The sequence below is a fragment of the Giraffa tippelskirchi genome, chromosome 2 (assembly GCF_054371585.1).
Source record: "Giraffa tippelskirchi isolate mGirTip1 chromosome 2, T2T-mGirTip1v1.2.pri, whole genome shotgun sequence".
Lineage (NCBI taxonomy): Eukaryota > Metazoa > Chordata > Mammalia > Artiodactyla > Giraffidae > Giraffa > Giraffa tippelskirchi.
Window position 1 is genome coordinate 50706802 of NC_137276.1, and position 16116 is coordinate 50722917.

Below are 16116 nucleotides of genomic sequence, written 5' to 3' on the forward strand. Positions count from 1 at the left end.
CTTTCCAATCTCTTTACTAGAATTGCCTTTAACATCTGTATTTATATATTTAATTTTTAAAAATTAAATTCTTTTTTTTTTTTTACCATGCCACACAGCATGTATGACCTGGTTCCCTGACAAGGAATCGAACCCGGGCACCCTGCATTGGGAGTGTAGAGTCTTAGCCACTGGACCACCAGGGAAATCCCTAACATTTGTATTTGCATCAATAGTGTTTTTAAGACAGTCTAAGTTCTTTCTGTACCTCAGAACTCTTCCATCTTCTACCCATTACCTAATTCCACATTTTTAGGTGATTATTACATCAGCACAACATTCTGGTGCCAGAATATATATTAGTTTCCTAGGTTTTCCATAACAGAATACTACAAACTGGATAATTTAAAAAAAGAAAAATACATTCTTTCACATTTGGAGGCAAAATTCTGAAATTAAGTTGTCAGCAAGCCTTGCTGGCTTTAAAGTCTCTATGAGAGAATCTTTCCTTGCCTCCCTCTTTTAGTGATTGCCAGTAATCTTTGAGTTCCTTGGTTTGTAGACATATGACTCCAATTTTTGCCTCTGTTATCACATGGATTTATTCCTCTGTATCTGTGTCCAAATTTCACTTGTCTTTTAAGGATATCAGTCATTGGGTTAGAAACTCATTCTCACTTGGTTATACCTGGAAATGCCCTATAAATTCACATTCACGGATACTGGAGGTTAGGACTTTAAAATAGCTCTTGAAAGGACACAGTCACATAAGAGAAATCTAGATGGCTTTGGTTTTGGCAACGAATTTTTAGACACAACACCAAAAGAAAGAAGAAAAAATGTACAAACTGGACTTTATTAAAATTAAAAACTTCTGTGAAGGATATTGTTAAGAAAATAAAGACAAGTTGTACACTAGGAGAAAATGTTTGCAAAACACATATCTGATAAAGGTCTTATCATAGAGCTGGAATCATACAGTCAATCTGGTATCATACCTTTTCAGACTAGCTTTTTTCCCAGAGCAACATTCACTTAAGATTCCTCCATATCTATTTTTGGCTAGATAGCTTATTTCTTTTTATCACTGAATAATATTTCATTGTGGATATACCATAGTTTATCCATTCCACTGTTGAATTACATCCTGATTACTTCCAGTTTTTGCTGGTTATGAATAAACCAACTATAATCATTTGAATGCATGTTTTTGTGTGAACATAATTGCAGATCAATTGGGTAAATAACTAGGAGAATAATTGCTGGATCACATGGCAATACTATTTTAAGCTTTGTAAGGATCTGCTAAATAGTTTTCTAGAGTGACTGTACCATTTTGTATTCTCAGCAGTGAATCCACATTCTTGCCAGCATTTAGTATTGTCACATTTTTGAATTTTAACCATTCTGATAGTTAGCTCTTAACATCTTATTGTAGTTTTATTTTGCAATTCTCTAGTGACATGTGCTGTTGAGCATCTTTTCATATGCTTGTTTGCCATTTGTACCTTTTTTTTTGGCCATACCAAGTGTCATATGGGGTCTTACTTTTCTGACCAGGGATCGAACCCGTGCCTCCTGAAGCAGAAGCATGGAGTCTTAACCTCTGAACTGCCAGGGAATTCCCAACCATTGTACATATTCTTGGGTTAAGTGTCAGTTTCACTTTTTTTCCTGTTTTTTAATTAGTTTGTTTTCTTATTGATTTTTACAAAAATACTCGTTTATTTATCCCACTCCTGGGCGTATATCTGGAGAAAACTTTTAATTTGAAAAGATACATGCATATCAGTGTTCATAGCAGCATTATTTACAATAGCCAAGACATGGAAGCACCTAAGTGTCCACTGACAGATGAATGGATAAAGAAGATGTGGTACATATAAACAATGGAATGCTGTTCAGCCATAAGAAAAAATGAAATAATGCCATTTGCAGCAACATGGATGGACCTAAAGATTATCATATTAAGTTAAGTCAGACAAAGACAAATATATAACGTCACTTGTTTGTGGAATCTAAAATATACAGATGAATTTATTTATAAGACAGAAACAGACTCACAGACATAGACAACAAATTTATGGTTACCAAAGGGGGAAGGGGGTGGGGCAGGGATAAATTAGGAGTTTAAGATTAACAGATACAAACTACTATATATAAAATGGGCTTCCCTGGTGGCTCAGATGGTAAAGAATCTGCCTGTAATGTGGGAGACCTGGGTTCATTCCCTGGGTTGGGAAGATCTCCTGGAGGAGGGCATGGCAACCTGCTCCAGTATTCTTACCTGGAGAATCTCCATGGACAGAGGAGCTTAATGGGCTACAGTCCATGGGGTTGCAAAGAGTTTGACACGACTGAGCGACTAAGCACAGTACAGCATTTATAAAATAGATAAGCAACAGGCTTCTATGGTATAGCACAGAAAAGTATCCTCAAATCCTGTAAGAAGCTGAAATGGAAAATTGTGTGTGTGTGTGTGTGTGTATTTATGTATAACTGAATCACTTTGGTGTATACCAGAAACTAACACAATGTTGTAAATCAACTACAAAAAAATTTTAAAAGAGTGTATCATTTAAAATATTTTCAGTCATATATTTGGGAGGCAGAAGCTTGGGCATCATTCTTGGTGGTTTTTATTTAACAATAAGATGTTTGACTTTTCAGTGTTATTTCCAGCGGAGGCTCATCACTTATGTCCACCACCTCAGTATCAGTCACAAGGCCACTGCTGTCCTTTTATTATTTTTTGGCCTTATGGCATGTGAGATCTTAGTTCCCTGACCAGGAATCAAACCCACGTCTGCTGCTTTAGAAGTGTCGAGTCTTAACCACTGAACTTCTAGGGAAGTCCTGATGTCCTTTTAAAAAGAAGAACTCCACCCCCCCCTTCATAAAAGTAGAATTTTCAAAAAATTTAAAATGTAACTCATTAAAATTTGAAATGAAACCGTGTTAAGGATTTTATTAAATTTATTTATTAGTGAAGCAACTGGGAAGGTGACAAAGGTGGTTCTGAGAACATTTTGAGGATCTAGGTTTTTATACGTATTTTGAACAAATGTTAGAGTAAGATTGCTAGGTCAGATTTTAAAAGCCTGGTTTATGTCCAACAGGGCAATAAATTATTATCTTTGGTATTATCTTTTTTTATCCAGACGGAAATTATTTGTATCCCTACAGGATGAAAATTTGTAGGTTAACATGTATTCTTACTAAGTCTAGGACTTTTAATCAACAGTAAATAATGAGTTGTACAAAGTACAATCTCTTTATATAATTAAATAATCCTCGGGAGGGCCTTTTAAACACCATCCTCATATAACGTTGAAAGGATATGCCACCTATGATTTTACCTTACTTCCATGTTTTAAATAATCATTCTTAACATACTGTATCACAAAGTTTTAAAATATATGTTTCAAAATAATAACTTTTAGGTTCAGTTATAGTAACCTTATTTCTGTGGTGCAATGGTAAAGAATCTGCCTGCAGTACAGAAGATAAGAGTTCGATCCCTGGGTCAGGGAGATCCCCTGGCACAGGAAATGGCAACTCACTCTAGTATTCCACAGAGGAGCCTGGCAGGTTATGGTTCATAGGCTGGCAAAGTGTCAGACATGACTTAGCAACTAACACTTTCACTTTATTTCATTTGCAAGGAAACGAATGATAAAAGTCTCCAGACCAAAAAACAAAAAACAAAACCTCTAGATTTTAACCAATAGGAACAATGTAACATCATCTTACAGGCCTACTATGGCAAAGATTAGAAGAGAAAAAAATGTTTATCCTATGTGAGAACTTTTTATAGGTTGAAAATGAACTCCTTGAAGACAGGCTCTGAACTTAATTTTTATCCTTCAGTAGTCCCTCAGTGCCTAATTACGAATAAGTTTGGCATAAGAGAATTAATTCGCTGAATCAGTTCAGTTCAGTCATTCAGTCGTGTCCAACTCTTTGCAACCCCATGGACTGCAGCACGCCAGGCCTCCCTGTCCAACACCAACTCCCGGAGCCCACCCAAACTCATGTCCATTGAGTTGGTGATGCCAAATGGATTTAACTGCTTTTAATTCAGTCAGCAAGTTGTTATAGCTGTCCTATAGTGTAGCCACTATAAGAACACTTGCAGTGTAGTTAGTGCAAAATAAGTTGTGCTAGATGTATAAATAAATTGAGTAATAACATGTAAAAACTGTGAGAACTCGAGTTGTCTAAAATTCCTTTACACTGTATGTTTGACCAGGTGAAAAACAATTGTGTGCCAGCCCCAGGATATTAATTAGACATTCTGTCTAACTCTCAGAACACAAGGCTCAGTACCTGGAGAAACCTTTTACCCATCTTTTTGGGGAATGACGACATGTCTTCACCTGAAAATGCTACAGCGGAGTCTGGTAGGTTCTTAACACACTGTGCACTGTGGTGGGTGTGGGAGCAGTAGGGTCAGAGCAGTGCTTTCTAGACTGTAAATATGTATGAACCAGCTGTGAATTTGTTAACCTGCACATTCTGATTCATTGGGTCTGTGGTGGGGCCCAAAATTCTGCATCTCTTAACAAGCCACTGTGCTGAGAATAGCAAGGATTAGACTCTTGTGTTTTATTCTACTCTGATTAAATAATGTTTATTTCTGATTGTAGGTATAATATATATGTATTGCAGAAATACCTATCTACTTTCAGTCAGTCAGTTCAGTCACTCAGTCGTGTCCGACTCTTTGCGACCCCGTGAATCGCAGCACACCAGGCCTCCTTGTCCATCACCAACTTCCTGAGTCTACCCAAACCCAGGCCCATCAAGTCGGTGATGCCATCCAGCCATCTCATCCTCCGTCGTCCCCTTCTCCTCCTGCCCCCAATCCTTCCCAGCATTAGGGTCTTTTCCAATGAGTCAACTCTTCACATGAGGTGGCCAAAGTATTGGAGTTTCGGCTTCAACATCAGTCCTTCCAATGAACACCCAGGACTGATAGCATTTAGGATGGATTGATTGGATCTCCTTGCAGTCCAAGGGACTCTCAAGAGTCTTCTCCAGCACCGCAGTTCAAAAGCATCAATTCTTCGGCGCTCAGCTTTCTTCACTGTCCAACTCTCACATCCATACATGGCTACTGGAAAAACAATAGTCTTGACTAGATGGACCTTTGTTGGCAAAGTAATATCTCTGCTTTTAAATATGCTGTCTAGGTTGGTTGTAACTTTCCTTCCAAGGAGTAAGCATCTTTTATTTATTTATTTTTATTTTTTTAAAATTAGTTTATTTATCTATTTTTTAACTTTACAATATTGTGTTTGTTTTGCCCTGTATGCAAGACAGCAAAAGAGACACAGATATATAGAACAGTATTATGGACTCTATGGGAGAGGGCCAGGGGGGGATGATATGGGAGAATGGCATTGAAGCATGTAAATTATCATATGTGAAACGAATCGCCAGTCCAGTTTCGATGCATGATACAAGGTGCTCGGAGCATCTTTTAATTTCATGGCTACAAGCACCATCTGCAGTGATTTTGGAGCCCCCAAAAAACAAAGTCTGACACTGTTTCCCATCTATTTCCCATGAAGTGATGGGACCAGATGCCATGATCTTAGTTTTCTGAATGTTGAGCTTTAAGCCAACTTTTTCACTCTCCTCTTTCACTTTCATCAAGAGGCTCTTTAGTTCTTCGCTTTCTGCCATAAGGGTGGTGTCATCTGCATATCTGAGGTTATTGATATTTCTCCTGGCAATCTTGATTCCAGCTTGTGCTTCCTCCAGCCTAGCGTTTCTCATGATGTACTCTGCATATAAGTTAAGCAGGGTGACAATATACAGCCTTGACATACTCCTTTTCCTATTTGGAACCAGTCTGTTCCATGCCCAGTTCTAACTGTTGCTTCCTGACCTGCATACAGGTTTCTCAAGAGACAGGTCAGATGGTCTGGTATTCCTATCTCTTTCAGAATTTTCCACAGTTTATTGTGATCCACACAGTCAAAGGCTTTGGCATAGTCAATAAAGCAGAAATAGATGTTTTTCTGGAACTCTCTTGCTTTTTCGATGATCCAGCGGATGTTGGCAATTTGATCTCTGGTTCCTCTGCCTTTTCTAAAACCAGCTTGAACAGCTGGAAGTTCACAGTTCACATATTGCTGAAGCCTGGCTTGGAGAATTTTGAGCATTACTTTACTAGCATGTGAGATGAGTGCAATTGTGCAGTAGTTTGAGCATTCTTTGGCATTGCCTTTCTTTGGGATTGGGATGAAAACTGACCTTTTCCAGTCCTGTGGCCCCTGCTGAGTTTTCCAGATTTGCTGGCATGTTGAGTGAAGCACTTTCACAGCATCATCTTTAGAAAGTATATAAAAACACAAAAACACAGAGAAGGATTTTGTATATAATACTAATGCAGTGTTTTAGTTAGATGCTAACTGTCCCCAGCTGACCCATGTTGTCATTGTCATGCGTGCCTCACACATTAGTAGCTTACCATCAGTTTTCAACCTTTCTTTTGTACCTTTTTGCATTCCTTCCTTGTTCAGCATAGCCCCTGGTTGCTTTTCTATGCTGCCTCCCTGTAATCACTGTGGGTGTTGCTCCCTCCCGCTAGAGGTTTAAGCCAGAGCTCTACATAGGGCATTCCCTGCCAGGCTGCTGCTCTAGCCTTGCAGGTCTGACTCCAGAAGTATTCTAGTCCTGTTTGCAATCTGAAAGGCCTGGAGGCCGCTTTCTTTCTCACTGTGATATTACTTACCCATAACATGTATATTGTTTCCAGTTTTTGTTCCCTTTGATTATAGATACTATTATTGATTTATTAATAATATTTATAGATTTTGTTCTTTCACTGAATTCTTTCTTTAGGATGTGTGCTAAGTCGCTTCAGTCATGTCCAACTCTTTGCAGTCCCACGGACTGTAGCCTGTTAGGCTCCTTTGTCCATGGGATTCTCCAGACAAAAATACTGGAGTGGGTAGCCATGCCCTCCTCAAGGAGATCTTCCTGACCCAGGGATCAAACCCGCATCTCTTATGTCTCCTGAATTGGCAGGTGGGTTCTTTACCACTAGCACCACCAAGGAAGCCCAATTTATTCTTTAGGATAAATTCTCCAGATGGGGATCTTGAAGCTAATGGATCTGAATTTTGTATTACTTTTTATTATTAGAAGAGATTAAATCACATTACCAGCAATATATTGGTTATACTGTAATCTCACCACATTTGGTGTTATCATAGCAAAAAAAGTGTGGTTAATTTACTTGTTTTGAAATGATGCCTTGAGCTTCCTTTAATTTACATTGCTGTGATTATTGTCCAGGATTATATATTTCCTTTTGTGTAACCTGATTTTTAAAAAAATCTACTTGATACTTTTCTCATTTTAAGTTAACTGTGCATTAACCATTCTATCAATTATCTTCTGACCTTCTATTTGAGAACCTGATGAAATTTAGATTTTAAAGGAATCTTTTAAAATATAATTTGACTCAGCTTCTTTCCTATTACGGAGAAGGCAATGGCACCCCACTCCAGTACTCTTGCCTGGAAAATCCCATGGATGGAGGAGCCTTGTAGGCTACAGTCCATGGGGTCGCTAAGAGTCAGACATGACTGAGCGACTTCACTTTCACTTTTCCCTTTCATGCACTGGAGAAGGAAACGGCAACCCACTCCAGTATTCTTGCCTGGAGAATCCTAGGGACGGCGGAGCCTGGTGGGCTGCCATCTATGGGGTCGCACAGAGTCGGACACGACTGAAGCGACTTAGCAGCAGTAGCAGCTTTCCTATTACATCCTATGCACTCCATGACTTTGTTTTAGTGTTTGGGCAAAGGACAAAAAACAGCATACAAAGAATACTTGTTGTTAATTTTCTTATGACACTTGCAAATTAATATGCAAGTGGCCCAACTGGGAGTGCTTTCTTGAAAGAAATTAAAGTAAAATTAGCAATTCTCATATTTTATTGGTAGAACTTTTCAGATTCTGAATGTATTTTTCTACAAAAAGAACTACATTATGTTATAGTAATTTATAGTTTTATTCTTTTTTGCCACTTACTGAATTATCTCTTTTCTCAAGGAAAGAGAATGCTTTGTAAAATTGAAAAGTTAGATATATGGATGAATTTAAAATCCAAAAATAAGAGAGAGACAAAGCAAGAGCCAAACTACTTTATTATTTTTAAAATTTTTATTGGAGTATAGTTGATTTACAATATTGTGTAGTTTCAGGTGTACAGCAAAGTGAATCAGTTACACATGTATCTACTCTTTTTTAGATTCTTTTCCCATATAGGCCATTACATAGTACTGAGTGGAGTTCCCCATGCTATTCAGTAGATCTTTATTAGTTATCTATTTTATATATAGTAGTCTGTATGTGTCAGTCTCAATCTTCCAATTTATTTCTACCCCCAACTCATTTCCAGGTAACCATTAAGTTTGTTTTCTACAAGCTCTATTTCCGTTTTGCAGATAAGTTCACTTGTACCCTTTTTTTTAGATTCCACATATAAGCAATATCACATGATATTTGTCTTTCTCTGTCTAACTTCACTCAGTATGATAGTCTCTAGTTCCCTCCATGTTGCTACAAATGGCATTATTTTGTCCTTTTTTATGGCTGGTAATAAATGGCAATAAGATGTAACACATGTAATAAGGTGTAGTAAGTGGTAATAAAGATGGTAATACTCTTGTCGTATACATGTGCCACATCTTCTTTATCTGTTCCTCTTTTGATGGACATTTATTGTAGATTGCTTCTATTGTGTTCCTTTTAAACCACAGAAATCTGTCATTCAGCTCCTTTCCTAGATTTTCATTTGTTTTGATTACGCCTTAAGCATATTACTTTAAAAGTCTTTGTTAATGCCAACATCTAGAACTCCCATATGTCTGTTTCTGTTATCTGTTATTTCTCACCTTTCAGTGTGGAGGATATATTGGATGGATGGTAAGCATGAAAATAGCAGGCTTGTTCAGAGGTAGTGGCAGTAATTAAGACAAATGGTGACAACTTGAACAATGGTAGTGCCGTTAGAAGAGGAGAGTGATATTCAAGAGGTCAAAACATAAGGCTGCTCCCATAGGTGGGAAGGGAGCAAGAAGCTCTACCTCCTAGAGGAGGGAGTAATATTAGTAGATGTATATTATTTAGGATTACCTTATAAAGAAGATTTGTTTCTACTCCCCTACTAATTTATTTATTCATTTGTTTATATCAGTATGGACTCATGCATATGTATTTTATAATTTATATTATCATCTAGTTATGTTATTTGCTTTGTTCAAATTGTTCTAGTCTGGGCCCTTGGGAGCTCTTTCAGGTTGACTCCTGTGTCTCTGACATAGCCAACCTTTTGTTTTCTGAGCATTTAATGACTTAATCGCATGACAAGATACTCCAGGCTTATCTTACAATATCTGAAAGTTGTTGTCACATGTATTTTGTCTTATTTTCTGGTTGTGAATAAGTTTTGCAGCACTAAATCCCTCATGGGCAGAAGTGAAAGTCAGTGGTGGGTTATTCTAATTTTCATTTCTTTATTAACTGATGGTGGACAGTTTTTCATACATTTATTGGTCTTTAAGTATTCTTCTTGTATGAGTTGTTTGTTAGTAATTCTTCTAGACATTTTTTTCCATGTAACTGACTTCCGTAGCATTTGAAGCTCCTTCTTAGGTTTGCAGAGCTCACTGTTATTTAAATCTTGATATGAGGCAATTGTTGCAGTGATACCCAATGTCAAGAGCTTTAGGAAGCTATGGTGCAATTTTAACATTCATTATCAGGAGTGTTAGACTTGTACCCCACAGCATTCAGAGGACCATATCTTATTGCTCAGTTGTTTTTTTTTTTTTTTTAGTGGTTAAAGGAGTTTCCCAGAGGATATGAGGTAAATTTTCTCTATTCTCTTATCAGTAATAGTTGGTTGCTCTTCTTGTTGAATTTTAAGAATTCTTTATATATCCTAGATACATTTTGTCATCAGTTGTATCATTTTCCCCTAGTAAATGCTTATTTTTTGATACTGTCTTTTAAATGAATATTCAAATATCAGTTTTTTCTTATATAAACTGTGCTTTCATGATTCCAAAATCTGTCTCTACTCTGAAATAATAAAAATAGTCTCTTTTGCATATTTTGCTTTTTGATCTTATGCAGTGAGGAAGGGATATGATCTTTCTTTTATGGTAGGTAAACCAATTGTCCCAGCCCCATTTATTTTAATACTTTCCCCACTCTAATCTGCACTGCCATTGTTATCAAATGGCCAGTGCTCTTATATGCTTAAGACTGTTTTTGAATCTCAGTTCCTTTATATTGACCTGCTTTTCCATCCTTACACCAATTCACACTGTTTTGATGACTTTAGCTTATAATAAGTATTGCTATCTTATAGGGCAAATACACCCAGTCTGTTATCCTTTTCCAGAATTGTCTTTCCTGTTCTTAGATTTCTGTTTTCTAGTTTGTTTACACACACACACACATACACATACACACAAATACCCCCACACATCCTGCTTGAATATTTATCGGATTTGCATTGAATCTGTGGTTTAATTTAGAGGATACTTACCATTATTATGATAGGAGTTTTCATTTGTATGAAATATAGGTTATTTATTCTATTTTTGTAAATTTTAACAAAATTTTTCAATTTTCACTGTGTATTTTTGGTTTGGTCTATTTCTAGTTACCTTGTATTTTTATTGCTATTGTGAATGACATATTTTCCTTTGTTGTGGTATCTGGTTGTTGGCCTATGAATGATCCTAATTTATTGATCTCATGTCAACTCTTCTGTCAGACTTTCTTATTATTACTGGTATTTGACCTGGGAGTCTCTTTAATTTTCTATGTAGACAATTACAATATTTGCAGATAACAATTTACTTGCTTTTCCCCCAGTCATTATGTCTTTAATGTCAAATAAGTAGTTCAGTTCAGTTCAGCTCAGTTGCTCAGTCGTGTCCGACTCTTTGTGACCCCATGAACCGCAGCATGCCAGGCCTCCCTGTCCATTACCAACTCCCAGAGTTTACACAAACCCATGTCCACCGAGTCGGTGATGCCATCCAGCCATCTCATCCTGTGTCGTCCCCTTCTCCTCCTGCCCTCAATCTTTCCCAGCATCAGGGTCTTTTCCAATGAGTCAGCTCTTCGCATCACGTGGCTCAAGTATTGGAGTTTCAGCTTCAACATCAGTCCTTCCAATGAACACCCAGGACTAATCTCCTTTAGGATGGACTAGTGGGATCTCCTTGCAGTCCCAAGTAGTAGGCTTTCTTATATTTTCTTAAAAACAATGAGAATGTGTCTAAAGTTTTGCCATTAAGGGTAATGTTGGTTCAGTATTTTGATTAGATAAACTTGTGTATAAGTTAAAGAAGTTTTCTTCTGTTTCTACCTTGAAAGACTGTTGAATTTTTCACATGCTTTTTTTTAAAATTTATTTATTTTAGTTGGGGGCTAATTACTTTAGAATATTGTAGTAGTTTTTGCCATACATTGACATGAATCAGCCATGGGTTTACATGTGTCACATGATTTTTTATGTTCAAATGATAATATGATTTCTGTCCTTTCTTTTGTTAACATTTGTTAATATGCCAGTTTGCATTGATAGATTTTTGTGAAACTGAGCATACTTTGAATTCTTGAGATAAATCTTCATCTATGCATTTCTTTCCACTGGATCATTTAGTGATATTTTATTTAGGACTTTTGCACCTGTGTTCATTTTTGAATTTGGCTTATAATTTTTCTTGCTTGTATTTTACATGCATTGTTTTCATGTCAGGATTTGCTAATCTTTTAATATAAATGAAATATAAGTACTTAAAAATTTTGTTAAAACAGTTTGCATAAGAAAGAGATTTTTGTTCATTGGAAATTTGATAAAATATCATCTGGAGATCTGTTTGGGTCCAGATTCCTTTTTCCTCCAGGGTGTGAGACTTTTTATTATTGGTTTGACTTTCTAAATAGTTATGCTATTCAGACTTTCTGTATGTTCTTGAGTAGATTTTGATAATTTATAATTTTATAAAAGTTTCCATTTAATCAAGTTTGTCTAATTGAATTTTCTTATTAGTTCTTAGGATGATAGTTGGATTTGTGGTTGTGCCTTTTTTTTTTCATTTTTGCTATTATACGGTGTCATGAAACAAGTTTGTGTATTTTTAAGTCTTTGATTTCAGAGAAACAACCTTTGATTTTGTTGATTATTCTGTTATGTTAGCTTATTTTCTATTTGTTATTTTTCTTTATGATATCTTTCTATTTTGTGAGATTTCCTCAGTTACAATGTCTTTGTCATTGAATACAAAACACATTTTTGTCATTTCTTCTGTCTTTTAAAAACTGTTTTTTGAACTATATATTTCCCCTTTAAACACTTCCTTAGCTACTTCACATTAGTTTTAATATGTTGTCTTTCACTGATATTTCTTAATATATACTTAGAGAATTAATTGATGTTATAGTTCATAATTTCTATTTGATTTCCTTTTTTGACACATTTAGAAATGCATTTTCCATTTCTACAGTACTTGTTTACTATGCTTTACTTTTTATTGTTGATTTTTTAATATGCTATGTTATAAATTTCTAAATCATAATGTTTAAGGTTATTATGATATGAGAAACAGTACTCTGAGTGCTCAGTTCTAAGATCAGAGAAAAATAACTCCCTTGGTTTCTATGAAAGATTCTGTGCAGTGAAATTAACATAGTAATTATCAAAAATCTTAAAATAAAGCCAACAGTGAGTTTCCTAGGGATGACTCATATGACATTCTTCAATAAAGTCTAAAACAACTTTCTATGTACACTAACGTATTTCTGATTTATTATTAACAATACAAAATGTAAAAATGAGACTTATGTAACACACTATTCTTTATCCAAGAAATAGACTCTGAAACACATAAGAATTGAATTCTATAGATCCCAATGCATAGGTTCTGTAGATGGTATATATTTAGAATTTTCCTGAAGAGTACTTTACTGAGTAATATGGAAGCAGGAACAAAGGGACTGCTCAAAAATCCACTTTCTGAGGGAAATCCTAGAGGTAGGATCATGTTTGTTAAGTTATTTTTTCAAAGCAAGGAGAAAAGTGATTAATATAGGAGATTAAGATGAGGTGACTCTAAAATAGGAAAAGTAGATGAAAATTTCCCTCATGTAACTTGACTTTTCTCACTAAGTTTCAACCTGTCTTCTGTAACCCTTTCCATTTAATCAGTTCTTTCCTTTTCTTTGTTCAGGAGAAGATCAGAAAGGAAAGGACTCTGATATGAAAAACCTAAATGTATCTTTGCCTGTATCACCTCATGATGACCTGCCCTCATCAAGTCATGACGACCCGCATTCATCAAGCCAGGAAACAACACCTAGACTAGTGAATTTTAAGGTAAACCTAGAAGAGGGATCTCTGCTAATTGGCTATGTTGTTGTTCAGTTACCCAATCATGTCTGACTCTTTGCGACTCGATGGACTGCAGCACACCAGGCCTTCCTGTCCCTCACCATCTCCTGAAGTTTGCCTAAGTTCATGTCATTGCATCAGTGATGCCATCCAGCCATCTCATCCTTTGACACCCTCTTCTCCTGTGCTAGATCTTTCCCAGCATCAGGAACTTTTCTAAAGCGTCAGCTGTTCCCATGAGATGACCAAAATATTGGAGTTTCGGCTTTAGCATCAGTCCTTCCAACGAGTATTCGGTGTTGATTTGATCTTTTTGCTGTTCAAGGGACTCTCAGGAGTCTTCTCCAGCACCACAGTTTGAAGGCATCAATTCTTCAGCGCTCCGCCTTATTTACAGTCCAGCTCTCACAACCATATGTGACTACTGGAAAAACCATAGCTTTGACTAGACAGACCTTTGTCGGCAAAGTAATGTCTCTGCTTTTTAATTCTGTCTAGGTTGGTCATAGCTTTTCTTCCAAGGAGCAAGTGTCTTTTAATTTCATGGCTGCAGTCATCACCTGCAGTGATTTTGGAGCCCAAGAAAATAAAGTCTGTCATTGTTTCCATTGTTTCCCCTATTTGTCATGAAGTGATGGGACCAGATGCTATGATTTTAGTTTTTTAAATGTTGAGTTTTAAGCCAGCTTTTTCGCTCTCCTCTTTCACTTTCACCAAGAAGCTCTTTAGTTCCTCTTTGCTTTCTGCCGTAAGGGTAGGGTCATCTGCATATCTGAGGTTATTGATATTTCTCCTGGCAATCTTGATTCCAGCTTGTGCTTTATCCAACCCAGCATTTCTCATGACGTACTCTGCATATAAGTTAAATAAGCAGGGTGACAGTATACAGCCTTTATGTACTCCTTTCCCAATTTGGAACCAGTCCACTGTTCCACGTCTGGTTCTAACTGTTGCTTCTTGACCTGCATACAGGTTTCTCAGGAAGCAAGTAAGGTAGTCTGGTACTCCCATACCTTTAAGAATTTTCCGGTTAGTTATGATCCACACAGTCAAAGGCTTTGGCATAGTCAATAAAGCAGAAGTAGATGGTTTTCTGGAATTCTCTTGCTTTTCTATGATCCAATGGATGTTGACAATTTGACCTCTGGTTCCTCTGCCTTTTCTAAATCCAGCTTTAACTTTTGGAATTTCTCAGTTCATGTACTGTTGAAGCCTGGCTTGGAGAATTTTGAGCATTACTTTGCTAGCATATGAGATGAGTGCAATTGTGTGGTAGTTTGAGCATTCTTTGGCATTGCCTTTCTTTGGGATTGGAATGAAAACTGACCTTTTCCAGTCCTGTGGCCACTGCTGTGTTCTCCAAATTTGCTGGCATGTTGAGTGCAGCACTTTCACAGCATCATCTTTTAGGATTTGAAATAGCTCACCTGGAATTCCGTCACCTCCACTAGCTTTGTTCATGGTGATGTTTCCTAAGGCCCACTTGACTTCAGACTCCAGAATGTCTGGCTCTAGGCGAGTGATCACACCATCATGGTTATCTGAGTCATTAAGATCTTTTTTGTATAGTTCTTCTGTGTATTCTTGACACCTTTTCTTAATATCTTCTGCTTCTGTTAGGTCCATACCATTTCTGTCCTTTATGAAAAGGGAAATACATTTTCTTCTTGTGGGTGCCTTGCATTTTTTTCTTATCTAATCTATTGGAACTTTGGGGCTTAATCATGTTACTGTCCTCATACTCACTTCCAGTAGGTTCCAGAATTAATAGAGATAAAAATCAGTACCAAGAGCAGAAACTGTCTCCCCTACTTTCCCAACTTGATTGCCACTGCCACCCAGGCTGACAGTTGTGCTCCTGCTTTGAAAAAAATCATTGTAGTTTTGTTGTTCTCTCATGTAGAAGTCTATCCAGTCCTATGTGGCATGTAAGATGGCCACATCAAAGCAACCATCACATTTCTGGCTGGCAGTTTTTCTTAGTATAATCCAGGGTTCTCAGTTCCACTGTTAATACTTTTCTCTGATCTGAATGATTTTCTACTTGGAGAAATATTTGGAAGTGAGAAATTTCACAGAATGTCTTGAGTAGATCCTTTACATAACCATACTTGACTGCCTTCTAGAACTGAGTATATCTTATTTTTAAAATTTAAAAATTTGGAAAACATTATCTATTTAAGGAAAACACACATGATTTTTTTTTTTGAGGAACTAAGTATATTTATGGTATGGATTTTTCCTCTATATCTTATGACTTGACTTTTCTAAGATGAGTTATGATACTCTTTAAAGTTTCCTTTTAGAAAAGAATATCTTAGAATACTTCTGGGTGTTTTTAGAATATGTTGTGAAAATCAGCTAGTTTTATTAGAATTTGCCTTGCTTACAGTTCATGAATTAATTTGGTGTTATAGTCACTTGATAGCCTTTCAGTTATGATGCTGTCCCTAGGAATTGTCTAGACTTCATAGACTTGTATGTTGATGATTAGATTTAGTAGGTAGATAAATAAATTTTTATTTCAGCACTCATTTTAAAGGTGAAAAAAACCAAGTCCCAGGGAGCTGAAATGATTTGTCTGTGATCATACAGCTCTTTAAGTCACAGAAAAAAGACTAGAAACCAGGCTTCAATCTCTTAGCATGACTATTTTCAAGTTTCACTCATAAATCTTTGGCATATGCAGTACAGAACAGT

At 36.6% G+C, this 16116-nt stretch overlaps 1 protein-coding gene across 50 annotated transcripts in view; it reads left to right on the forward strand.

Moving 5' to 3' along the window:
- The window catches only part of PTPN20 (protein tyrosine phosphatase non-receptor type 20), an 81261-nt gene that overhangs the window by 5447 nt on the left and 59698 nt on the right, over positions 1-16116 (forward strand). For 31 of the 50 annotated variants that reach the window (XM_081562437.1, XM_081562290.1, XM_081562234.1 and 28 more), the window contains 2 exons: positions 4232-4382; positions 13256-13401. In XM_081562437.1, the coding sequence (XP_081418563.1) occupies positions 4349-4382; positions 13256-13401 (180 nt within the window). In that variant the 5' untranslated portion in view covers positions 4232-4348. The remainder of the gene's footprint in view (positions 1-4231; positions 4383-13255; positions 13402-16116) is intronic. The other 19 variants (XM_081562123.1, XM_081562172.1, XM_081562215.1 and 16 more) reach the window with 2 other exon arrangements.